This window comes from Chiloscyllium plagiosum, unplaced genomic scaffold (assembly GCF_037043375.1).
Source record: "Chiloscyllium plagiosum isolate Xiang-an unplaced genomic scaffold, Cpla_swu_hap1 HiC_scaffold_38, whole genome shotgun sequence".
Classification (NCBI taxonomy): Eukaryota; Metazoa; Chordata; class Chondrichthyes; order Orectolobiformes; family Hemiscylliidae; genus Chiloscyllium; species Chiloscyllium plagiosum.
Window position 1 is genome coordinate 32,225,477 of NW_028270176.1, and position 13,476 is coordinate 32,238,952.

At 42.0% G+C, this 13,476-nt stretch overlaps 1 protein-coding gene across 1 annotated transcript; it reads right to left on the reverse strand.

The window, feature by feature from the left end:
- Positions 1-201: 201 nt before the first annotated feature.
- Positions 202-13,038, reverse strand: LOC148139415 (putative G protein-coupled receptor 139). The gene is made up of 5 exons (XM_087980944.1): positions 12,927-13,038; positions 8,891-8,991; positions 3,896-4,127; positions 3,675-3,692; positions 202-1,112 (listed from the first exon to the last, which is right to left on the reverse strand). Exons 1-5 carry the CDS (start codon positions 13,036-13,038, stop codon positions 202-204), a joined length of 1,374 nt encoding a protein of 457 aa, XP_087837070.1.
- Between the last annotated feature and the right edge of the window lie 438 nt (positions 13,039-13,476).

Sequence of the window (13,476 nt, forward strand, 5' to 3'; positions counted from 1 at the left end):
ATAGAGAAATAACCAGAGAAAGGACTAATAGACATGAACTAGTCCTCCTGTCGAGCCACACACGTGTACATCTCACGGATGAAGAAATTTCTTCTCTTCTCCCAGTTGCACGGAACATAACAGGGAAATTCAGGTGAAGTCCCGAAACTAGAGAGACCTCAGCGAGGGACATAAACTGTGCTCCCGTCTCAACCGCATTTCTTATTTTGATGTAGGGATACATTCACTGATGAGAGTGAAGGGATATTTCAGAGCCCTCTGCAGCTCCTCTCTGAATTTACTCTGGGTCAGGGCATAAAGGGCAGTGTTTGTACAGGAGCTCAGGTAGAAGAGCATACTCCCAGATATGTCAGCGATCATAACAGGATGGTCATAACTTCGAAACAAATGGGCGTTAGTAATCTCCATCAGTAAGAAAACACTGACCTTGGTCATCCACAATAATATAAAACTGCCCGAGACAACAAACAGCAGGATGATGGATTTCCGCCTGTTGACCATCTCTGCATCTCCTCTCTGGTCCCTGTTACTGGGAGCGCGGAGACCCCTGCGTGCCCGATTTGCCAAGACAATGTGCCTGACAGTCAGAGCATTGAATAGCAGGATCAGGAGGTAGGGGATTAATGGGTTCAGCAGGTGGTGGATCCAGAAAAACACCAGCCATCCTGGCAAGATGAAGAACTCTGGTCTGATGCCACAGCCCCAGGGCACACCACCCCATGTGCCCAAAGATTGGTATTTGTAGTAAAATGGAATGTTTCTCAAAATGCTCACTGACCAGACAATGGTTACCACTGAGGCTGCTGTTCTGGCAGAGCAATACCTGGCTTTCAGATTGTGGCAACAAATGGCCACAAAGCGATCAATGGTGAAAGCGATGGTCAACCAGACGGAGCAGTCAATAGCAGCATAGCCCATGATGATGTTAAAACTGCACACCGCTGTGTAAAACAGGAAGGAAACTGGGAAATATTTGAAACCAAGTGTTGTGAGTATTACACTGAATACAATGACGAGAAGATCTGCTGTTGCCATGGAAATGAGGTAGGTGGATATACCTTTGGTGATGCCACACTTTCCACGAGAGAGAATCACAATCGTCATTAAGTTAGCTGGAAGAGACATTGAAAAATTATTCTACATGTGAGATCATGAACCTTCACTGCTGCAGTAGGCATCAATATCAAAAACAAGACAGGGACAGTTACAGCAAGAAGTACAAGAAGGATTTTAAATGGATAACCACCAGATGCCTAGAAATACTTTATCATCTACGATGTATGTCTTAGAAATGATAAATTTTCTAATTAAGGAAGGGCATAACCAAGATTGACCAAGTTCCCACAGCCAGAATCATAGATAGTTGCTGTTAATTTTTTGTGTGATGCTGATTGAGGGAGAGGGATTGGTGAGGAAACCAAGTATTACTGGTGCCTTGGGATATTTAATATCCAATAAAGCAGGCAGAAGCTGTGTTGGCTTGATACCGCATGTGGAATCAGCATCTCAGACTGACTAGCACACCATCAGTACTGCTCAGCAGGGCAAAGTTTAGAATTGTGCTGAAATTCTGGAGTTAATTCTGAACACAGAATTTTGAAATTCAACTGATGCAAACAATTGAACCAAAACAACTGAGTAGGGGGAGAAAGCTAAACTGAATGGGAGTTATAAATCCTCAACATGCAATTGGGATGAGCTAGTTATAAGTTGGACAAAACTGCCTCATTCTAATTGATTCCACACAGAACTCTCCTTTGTATAACAAGATAAATATGCACTGAGTGAATGATTACAAATTCGAACCAATATATTCTTGACGAAGAAGAGAGTGAAGGTGAAATGACCATGTGGCAAACCGCATGAGGTGTTTGATTTCACATCGAGAGCAAATGACAGATGTTATGCCTATCCTAGCATTCTGAATTTGATTTGAATGGAATGCTGATGGATGATGAGAGATTAAAGTTCTCAATGCATTATCTGCAAGATGGTCTTTTGTCGAGTTCCATGTTCAACCTGTCGGCTGGAGGACTTGAGGGAGAGTTTTCATGTTATTGAGTATTTTGTCTGCAGTGTGTTTGGTTGCCAATTCTATTGGATCGCATGGATTGATTGGAGCAAAAATTAGAGGCAATGAGGAATTTACAAGAGCTAGAGGGTGTGATGCTACCTTACTACCACCCTTGCCACCCCCCCGCCACCTTACTAGTTTAAATCTTCCTGAGCAGCTCTAGCAAATCTCTCTGTCAGTATATTTGACCCCTTCCAATTCAGGTACAATGCATCCTTCTTGTACAGTTCACTTCTACCCTAGAAGAGATTCAAATGATTGAAAAGTGTAAACCTTCTCCCATGCACCAGTTCCTCAACCATGACTTCATCTGCTCTCTCCTCCTACTCCTACTCTCACTAGATCGTAACACCAGGAGTATTCCAGATATTACCACTCTCAAGGATCTCATTTTTTAAAAACATTTCTGCTCAACTTCATACATTCTTCCTTCAGAATCTCATCATTTTCCCATCCTATGTTGTTGGTCCCAATGTGTACAATGACATCCTGCCGGGCCCCTCTCTTCTTTGAGAACATTCTGCACCCTCTCTTCAACATCCTTTATCCTAGCACCAGGGAGGCAACACCATTCTGATTTATTGCTGCTGGCCACAGAAATGTCTGTCCGTGCCTCAGACTGTATATTCCCCTATCGCAATTGATTGCTTGGAACCCGACTTACCCCTCATTGCATTATAGCCTGTCTCAATATCAGAAACTGGGCTTTCATGCTACGTTCCCCTGAGAGTCCATCACCCCCTCCATTTTCCAAAACAGCATACTTGTTTGAAATGGGAATAGTCACAGGAGACTCTTGCACAACCTGCACTACCCCTCCTAGCTTTCCTGGAGTTAACCCATCCATTTGACTGTATCTGCCGTTTTTCTCCTTTCCTATAACTGTCATCCATCACACCCTCTAGCTCTTGTAAATTCCTCATTACCTCGAACTTTTGCTCCAACCAATCCATGCGATCTGATAGAATTGGCAACCAAGCACACTTACTGCAGACAAAATAATCAGTAACATGGAAACTCTCCCTAAACTCCCACATCTGACAGGATGAGCATGTAACTCTAAAAAAGATCATCTTTGCTCCTTCACAATCAATAGATACAGAAAATAACATGATCTGTTTGCTCTAAACAAAAACAATGCTCCAGGCTAACTTAGTACTTCTGGTTTATATTTTAAAAAATTAATCAAGAGGCAGATTTCAATAAAATTAAAAATCAAGAAAGAACCCATTCTATTCAGTACAGCAACCATATAGCAAGATTACACATTGAAAACTATGCATTTATCTGTTCCTGTGCTGTGAGCTCTCCCACATAGGTTCCTCCAAGGTCAGCTGTGAATTTCACTTTTTAAACTTTTTCCTCGACCAATTCTGATGTCCAGAGATACAGGAACTCAAACAGCAAAGGTAGCAACTGTGCAGATTCACTGCTGGGCCAGTTACCTCTCTCCCTCACTGACAATGTGTTCGCTGCCTTTTGTCTGTCTTTCTGTCTTTTGAAAGTGCTGTTTTTTTGAGGGTTTTTTTCCCCAAAGTTCCAACACAAGGCAACAGCATACAAAACAGTAATTTCTGCTCCTGGAATTCGAGGAAGTGACCTCCAACACCTAAAATACCTCAAAACAGAGCAGCTCCTACAGCCATCTTCTCATCCTTCATTTTGGATTTTTTTGGTCAGTCGGGGAAATCAAGGATTGCAGAGAAAGAGCAGGATGTGAGGAATTTCCGAACAGCCAAGATCTGATTTATTGGTGAAGCAGGCTCAAGAGAAATGGTCTTCAGGTTTAGGGTTTACTCTGCCCATGGTCCCTATACCCACCTTCTTCATGTTCAGTTGTAATAACACTGGGCAGCCTCTTTCCTCTCTCCATACAACTGAAGATTCTCATTCCTGGTAACATTCCAGCAAAATGGCACTGCAGCTTCCCCAAGGTCACTCCTTCAAGCAGTCCACCCACATCTCGGTTCCAAAGTAATCCATCAAATATCTCACCATAAAACACAGACAGAACTATAAACACCACATTCAGTAACGGGGAAGATCTCCTCACCTGGAACACAGACAATTGCAAAGAAATGGAAGAAAGCGAATAAGACCTGCAGAATTATTGGTCCTTGCATTGTTAATGTTGGGTGATCTCATTCATTAACTCTCGCGCAGGGCTTGGAGTCTGGACTGAGCTCCTGGGATAAGAATCAACACTCCCTTATACATGATCGTAAACCACGTGTGTGACATCTGGTGTCTGTTCCAGTCTATTAAACACTCTCTTAAAAATCATTCACATTACATTGTACAGCCCCACAACACTGGCATATTCCACATGGAGATGCAAAAGGATTGTAAACAGCACTCCCTAAAGAATGCTCCTTAAGATAATACTTGTACTTGCTTTCCAATCACTATTCTGGCAGTGTTCGATTTTCTACTTTTTTTCATTATCCAACTTCTTTCAGTTTTCTTTCACATGTCAACCACTCTATATATTATTGTCCATGGAGGGTTGGCATCCTGGACTTACGTTCCAAAAATAGACTGCTGTCCTTTATCTTGTCAAGAGGGAGTTCGCAACTCTGCTTTGAATATTAAGTAGCACCGAAATTGGACTTGCAATTGAAATTTAAAAAAAAAACACAGGGAACATTTTATTTCTCAAACAGGTGGTAAAGTTCACATCAAACTCTTTTGTGATGATTATCAATTTGTAACAATCTTCTACTGAAGAAAACAATTAAACGATCAGATGGATTTTAATTGAGCCCATTGCTGCTCCATCAATTGAAGTCCAACTGAAACCATCTCCATCCAGCTGAGTCCATTGGAACTCAACTGAGCTCAGCTCATGCAGCTTTCACACACCTGAACTCACTCTGCTCGAATTCAATACAACACCCAGGTGTAATGGGTCCAATTCCAGTGGAACCCAACATCATGGCACATTCAGCAACAATTATGCATTTGTTCATATCACCAAGTTGCTTAATTTGTTCCAGTCATGTTAATAGGCACTGTTGGACAGATCTGCTGTGTTTTTTTCTCTTCAACCATGGATCTTGTGTCATGACTCCAGACACACAATGGATAAACTAATCAAAATATTGTTGAGGAAGGACATATGTTGTTGCAATTTTTGACTTGCACTCATCAGGACAAAGAGCAAGAATGCAAATTCAATCCAAAAACCATCATTGATGCTATATTGTTCGGAGTGAAGACACGGACTGAGAATGCTAACTCTTACCAATGATCATGGAGCAGTTGTTAAGGAAATGATGAGGAAACGAGCGGTGTATTTAACGTTTGTCATAAAGTATGAAAATATGACTTTCCATCTGGCAGAGAGACTGAAATTTTGACTTTTCGTGCAATCTAACAGTAGGAAGTTCCTTGGCTCACAGGATGGTCAGTGTGGTACTTTTTACAAACTAAGAATTCAACATTGCACCAAGAAAGCAGATACATCTATCCACGCGTGACAATCAGGACGAGGAGTTCAAGAAACATTCAAGACAGTCACTGCAGTGTTAACATTTCTCAATAGTGTTTGGAATGGAAAGGGAACCCAGTTAGGCTTCAGTTTGATAAACCCATGGTTACTCTTGATCTGTGAACGTCCATCACTGTGTTAGGGACCGCTCCTCAGGAAGATGGTACTGGCCTTTGGAGAATGTACAGTGTGGATTCAGCTGAATGACAGGAGGAGATAAAGGATGGAATTATGTGTGTGGAAAGGGGGAAATAGGAACGGGTGTGTGGGTGGGGCAAATAGTCCTAAAATGTGAGCCAAGTGCAAGGAAGGACTGATATCATTCAGGTAGAGTGAGGATCTGGAAACCTTCCCCCCAATCACTAACCATGCTGGGAATGAATTGCATCATACATTGTTAGCACCGGCACAATTCTCTTGCACAAACAGACAAAGGGTGAGTGAGAAAAATTGGGCTGCACCATCTGACTGAATGACATGCCACATCAGTGGGCTTCAGAATTCACCCTTTCTGGGTCTCTGAAAGTGGGGTTCAATTGTCCGTTTCAACAGGGGGTTTTCATGGAGAGCAGAGGAGAGGTGAGGGAGAGCTGTCAGCTACTCAGTTATCTTGGTTTAGTTCCCTGTACAGAAAGGAGCTCTTCTGAACACACAACAACTGGTGTTGAGTAAAAGCAAATCAAATTTTGTCTTGCCCTGAACACACCGTCTCTCTCTCTCTCACACACACACACACACACATAGACACACATGTGCGCACACACACACCCACACTTTCTCCTACACACACGCGCACATACACACATACGCATACACACACTTTCTCCCTCACACACACAAACACATACACTCAAACATGCACTCACACGCACACTTTCTCCCTCACACATATACAAACACAAACACGCACAGATGCACACACAAACACACACACACACAAACACACACACAGATGCACACACACAAACACACACACATGCTTTCTTCCACACACACACAAACACATACACACACACTTACACATACAAACACATACACACACGCTTTCTCCCTCACACACACAAACACATACACACTCGCTTTCTCCCTCACACACACACATACACCTACACACACAGAAACACACAGAGTATCTCACATGCACAATTTTTCTAAGATATGATCTTGCTGTCTGAACCAGACAACAATGTAAGTAAAACTGTCAATATGCTCAAATAATTATTTTAATATTGAACAAACTTTACTGCTATTTTCTTGATTAAAGAGCAAACTTTGTTCTATTTTTGATCGACAGGCCAACAACCCCCTCCCTATCTCTGTAACCCACACCAGCTCCTACACCCCCTCCCTACCTCTGTAACCCCCTCCAGCCCCTACACCCCCTCCCTATCTCTGTAACCCACACCAGCCCCTACACCCCCTCCCTATCTCTGTAACCCACACCAGCTCCTACACCCCCTCCCTATCTCAGTAACCCCCTCAAGTCCCTACAACCCCTCCCTAACTCTGCAACACCCTCCAGTCCCTGCACCCCCTCCCTATCTCTGTGACCTCATCCACCCCTACACCCCCTTCCTATCTCTGTAACCCCCTCCAGCCCCTACACCCCCTCCCTATCTCTGTAACCTCCTCCAGCCCCTACACCCCCTCCCTATCTCTGTAACCTCCTCCAGCCCCTACACCCCCTTCCTATCTCTGTAACCCCCTCCAGCCCCTACACCCCCTTCCTATCTCTGTAACCCCCTCCAGCCCCTACACCCCCTCCCTATCTCTGTAACCCCCTCCAGCCTCTCTACTTCTCCCTATCTCTGCAACTGCACCCAGTCTCTATAGCCCTCCCTACTTTTGTAACACCTTCCCGTCACTACACCTCCTCCCTATCTCAGTAACACCCTCCAACTTTTCCAACATCCTCCGTATCTGTTCCACCCTCAGTCCCTCAAACAGTTTGTGGAGATTCCTGAAAGATTGGATGAAAATACACCAGTCCATAGAAGTGAGAAACTTTAGAACCAAATACTTCTATGAAAATACCATTTCTTCAAAAGCCATTGTGAAGTTGTCTCCATAGACAATGGGAAAGACTGCAGAAGGAACTCGTCAATGAGAAACTGAAATACATGGCAGAGGCATGTGATTTCTCTTTGCATGAGTCTCCTGAAGGACAGGTTTGCATGAAATGTTGAATATTTTGAATGTTAAGCTCATGGAAAACAGTCTTCTGTGCTAAATAAGTGCTTGTTTTTTGTCTCTGTTTTCCAATAAACTTCTGTTGTCAACAAAGCCTTTGATGCCATGGTGTGGGGATGTCACAGTGACAAACCACGAGATTAACAAACCCCAAAAATTAATGATTCCAGAACCAAGGTCACTGTTTAAGGGACGGGATAAACCATTTAAGGCAGACACCAGGACAAATATCTTCAACTATAGTGTGGCGAGCCTCTGGAATTGTTTATCATATCAAACTGCTGAGGGCAAAACATGGAATGTTTTCAAGATGGAGTCAGATATAGTTCTGAAAGCTAAAGGGATCTAAGGGTATGGGGGAGAACGCAGGTACACAGGACTGAATTGGATGATCAGCCATGATCATATCAAATGGGATTGACATTAAATCATTGGGATGAATGGCCTTCTCATGCTCCTATGTTTTATGTTTCAAGATGATCTATCAAGCCAGGTATCATTCTGTCTCATGGGACAATCAGCTTGGACACTATCATGTTGTTGATTTGTTCTTGTTTTGACTAATACCCACTGACTGTTGTACGTAGAATGAGGAATCTTACTGCTGTGTGCAATGTTTCATTTCTTGTCACTTATAAAGTATCACAATCGGCCATTCTGTGATGTGAGATTTTCCCTCACGTGCTCAGGTACAAAAGGGTAGAAAAATCAAAGAAGGAGTCCATTCTGCCCTCTGAGCCCATTCTGTCACACCATGGCTGCTCCGTCTCTCTCCTTGCTCGACCACCATGCCTCCACATGCCTTGGCACTCTCACCCAACCAAAACATCACCATCTGAGCGTCAACATGGGCAAGAACTGAACTGAATTCTGGGAGAAAAGGAAGGCTGGTTCTCCAAAGGGAGATTTCAGGGAAAGATCAACTTTATTTCTGATGGAGGCACTCAATGTGTCTGTTCTGGGGCCCTGTTCTGGAGTGGGAGGATCCAACCTCCACATATATTGAATACAATGAGTCCTTTATAGCTCAAATGGTAACTTTCTACAACAGTAGCAGAACAAGGGAGATTTCCCTTGGTTTCGAGCTGAGAATTTATTCGCTGTCCACAATGTCCAGGGGAACAGTATAAACTCACACAACTCTGGGCTTCAGTCACTACACCCACAGGATCTTGGTGACTGATGTAAGGAGCAAATTCAAATAAGCTCCCCTTTCCAAAACCAATCATAGCCAACGCTGCAATGATCAGTTTGAAAAACAGACCACTTAATTGTTCATGAAAGTCTTGGGGTGGGAAAGGGGAGAGGTTAGGATTTTTATTTTCTTCTATTTTCAAAAGGCCAGTGCAGAGGGAATGTACAACATCACAGGAATTTGCTTAATGAGTCTGCTCAGTAGACTGGATGTAACATGGATTGTATCACAACGGGCTCATCTTTCTGTGTATATGAGGAATCATTGACAATTCGGTTTCTGAAATTTGCCTGCGGACTCAGAGAATAGGGTCACCCATCATGCAAAGTCCAATAGTTTGAGAGATTCGGTTTGTTTTCTGCAAGTTACCTTGCAGTTGTCTGTATTCCAGGTGAGAAGATCATCTCACCTTGTTTAAATGATTGTAGTCTGTCTCTATTTAATGGTTAGGCATCAGAAATGTGACTTCGAAATCTGGGACCTTGTGGTTTTACAGTGAAGCTATTAACCCAGAAACTGGGAGCACAGAGCATCACATCTCTGCAGTGTTTCATGCATTGTACTCGGGAAGATAGTTGCACTAAGGATGAGAATCTTCAGTGTAGTGATAGATGAAAGAACTTGAGCATTGACCTTAGAACTGAGAGGGACGTTGAGAAATTATTTAGGTTTTTAAAGCTATGACAGTTGTTATGAAGTTGAAGGCATGTACTGTATGTTTAAGAGAGTTGAAAGTTGGCAAGCACCTGTCATGTGACTGACTGCAGGCCCAAAGTGCACTGGACAATTTGAAGATGTAACTTGTAGCTGTAATTTAGATACCAGAATTATTTTCACAGCAGTCGAGAGAGTGGTGCTGGAAAAGCACAGCAGGTCTGGCAGCATCCGAGGAGCAGAAGAATCAATGTTTCACGCAAAAGCACTTCATCAGGATTATGTCCAAAATGTCTATTGTCCTGCTCCTTGAGCGCTGCCTGACCTGCTGAGCTTTTCCAGCAACACACTCTCCTCTCTGATCTCCAGCATCTGCAGCCCTCACTTCCTCCTCCATGTTTACACAGCAGTTCAAATTTAACCAATCAGTTTAAATTATGCCCCAAGATACTAAAACAACTGTCTGGTTTTAAAAACATCAAATTGCTGTAAATTTAACAGGGAATTTATTTGTGGAAAGTGGAATTTGGATAGTTCTCTTTCACTCATACTTTAACAGATTACGAGGCGAGGTAAGGTTTTCTGGCTGTTTGGTTTAATCGGCAGAAGAGTTGCCATCATGGTGTAACACAGTGCAAGTAAAGGGTAAATAATGTCTCAATGCAAGATTATTTTTCATGCCAGAGGAAAGGATATTTGAAAGGGCCAGACGTGAAATAAGATTTGAATCCATGCAACAATCAGGATACTTTTAGTTCCCTTCCTGAGTAGATGTTGCGATGATATAAAGGGGAACAATTTCTAAGGGAGTTTTGAATAAGTGCAGGAAAAGATCAAAATCAAAAAAAAAACTGTCAGGAAAGTTCAGAGCAATGAGACTGTGAGGATAGTTGAATATTTCTTTTGAGTCAGTGTTATGAATGGATTGGGATCCTTCTGAACTCTATAATTCTGTCAATCTCTGATGGGTATGTCATCATATAAAACTCAATCGTTGAAGGAGTCTTGTGTAAGTTGCAGCTTTGGATGAGAGAACCACCCAGTTTTGCAAGGACAGGTTAGCTTTCAGAACATGGAACAGTACAGCACAGACACAGGCCCTTCGGCCCATCACGTCCGTGCAAAAAAAATGAACATTCAGAATATATTTTGCGAGCATGTTGTAAAGAAAAGGGATATATGAAAAATATTATTACAGTTAAAGTAATTGAGGATAGTGAAGCACATGGGAAAACTTTACTTTCACTGTTTGCTGGGTCTTGAAGCTGAAAGTGGAAATTGCTATTCCTCTGCCTCTTACAACTAAAAGTTTGGGTAATCTTCCTGCTGCTAGAATTACAAGTGAGACAATTTTTTAAACTGTATTTGCCTTTGCCAAGTGTGTGTTTACAAGATATTACCGTGGATCTGAAAGCTGAATCTCGGCTGGAATAACTAGTTGTAGTCAGGAACAACCATTTAATACATGCTCTTAACTTCAAAGGCAGCAATAAAATGGCTTCTTAATGCAAATAGCATGACAAAATGACTTCTAGGCTGCAAATTGTCAATTCTGCTTAAAACTGCAGAAAATGGCTTTTAACCCTGCTAAAAGCTGAATTAACCACAGTCTGTCTCAACAAAGATTAGCAGACAATGCTTCCTTTACAGCGTAGAAATAATTAGACAAGATAAGACATTACTAACAGAACTTGCAAGTGCAGGTGCAGAGACTAGGTTCACGAGATAGGAGTACTTGAATATTGAAAAACAAATGTGGTTCCCGGGAAACATCATTGAGCTAAGTTGCTGTCAATAAAGTCATTTCATTAAAATTGATTGTTAATTGTTTGAATGTACTCTGTGATTATAGCCTGCACTTCTCTCAAAAAAAAAGCATAAAATTGTCTTTGTCTTAAGTCATGTACACAGTTTCTCCAAGGAACACGGGAGTGTCTAATGTCTGTGTGACTGGATAATCTGTGCCCGGCCGAGTTTGAATAAAGTGTGAATGCTTGCAGAAACAGAATTGCAAGTGTTTATTGACCGATTATGGAACAGAGAGGATACCCTCACCCCCCCCCCCCCCCCCCCACCCACCCCCCGCCAATCCCAGGGATGCAGATCTTCATTACAATATTAGACAGATGCTGTTCAGTCGTTAACTAAGCTAAAATCATGTTATGTTTCCACTGGAGTTAAGTACATCAAGTCTTCTTTGTTGTGTTTGTATTTTAACTGTAGCATAAGATTGAAGTGTGTTTTGCTTCAAGCCTGGTGTGAACAATCAAATTTCAGCTGGAGCACAAAACCTTATATTACCTCTAAAAATAAGAAAAATTAGAGTCTATGCTATCTTTTTCATATACTTTGAGGGAGTTTGGTGTGATCCATAGCAACTCATTCTGCTGGGGTTACAAGAACGAGGCAGGTTTTCCTTTTCTTTCAAAAGCTTCTGGATGGTGCTACTTCTGCTTTGTTCTCTCACCTCCCCCGAGTTATAGAGTTGTTGAAAATTCTGAGAAAATAATTTAAGAAATTATTAAAAGTGTCCAGAGGTCTGAGAAAGCTTCTTGTATTCACCAGTGAATTCAGAGTTCAAGAAAGTTTCACATTTCAAGTGTCTGTGATACAACCCGCCATCAAAAGATTTTATAATAACCTAGTATTCATTATTAAGATAGTTGTACTGAAAGCTACATTTTTTTTACTTTTATCAGTCTGTTAACATGTGAATGAATGTATATGCGAAAGAATTATTGAGTTTAACTTGGAGATATTGTTTAAATTGTCTTATTGACTATGTGTGTTCTGCTGTGAATAATTTTTTTTGTTACAAACTTGAGGGACAAGATGTATTAGTTATACTCTCTGGTTAAGAACAATTAAGCAAATTTGCAGGACATTGCATGTTTTCATTTGATTGTTTTGCAAATCCAGTGATTGGGAGGCAGTTTTGCATTGGCTGGTTCTTCCTCTGTCATAATAATAGATTGATCAGATATTTTAAGCAGAATTGAGCTATTATGTTGGAAGGAAGATTGTACAGGTACACTAACAGAGCACAACACCCTTGGAAAGGAACACATTAGTGGGCTTCGTGAGTTTTGAAGACAATCGATAGTTGTTACATGCTAGCCTTTAAAACAAGTCTTTATTCCAGATTTTAGCAATTTTAAATTTAGCCATATGTAATAACAGGATTTGAACAAATTCCCCTGGCAGTGTTAACTATGTGCTTTGGCTTGCTAGATCAGTGAGAGTAACACTATAGCACCATCTTTGTCAGTTGTGTGGATATTCACTGTGTCAACCATAGCTTGTGATGCACTGTATCCACAAACTTCTCAATTCATCTTCCAGCCGAATTATGATTCTCTGCTGGGGCAAGTGTGGCATCACCAAAGGCACTTCCCTCGATTTAATCTCGATGGCAACAGCAGATCGATCGGTCATTTTGTTTGGTGTAATAATCAATGTACTTGGTAACAGATATTTCCCACTCTCATTCTTGCTCTACACAGCAGTGTGCAGTGTAAATGCTGTGTTGGCCTGTGCTGCTGTAGACTGCTCTGTCTGGTTGACCATCACTTTCACCTTTGACCGCTTTGTGGCCATTTGCTGCCACAATCTGAAAGTCAGATATTGCTCTGAGAAAACAGCAGCAGCCGTGGTAAGCACTGTTTGCCTGGTGAACATTTTGAGGAACATCCCTTTACACTTTAAGTCCCAACCATATGGTCCATGGGGTGGTGTACCCTGGGGTTGTGGCATCAGACCAGAGTTCTTCACCTTGCCAGGATGGGTGTCATTTTTCTGGCTCTGCCAGCTTCTTAATCCATTGATCCGCTACCTCCTCATCCTGCTGTTCAATGCTCTGACCGTCAGGCACAT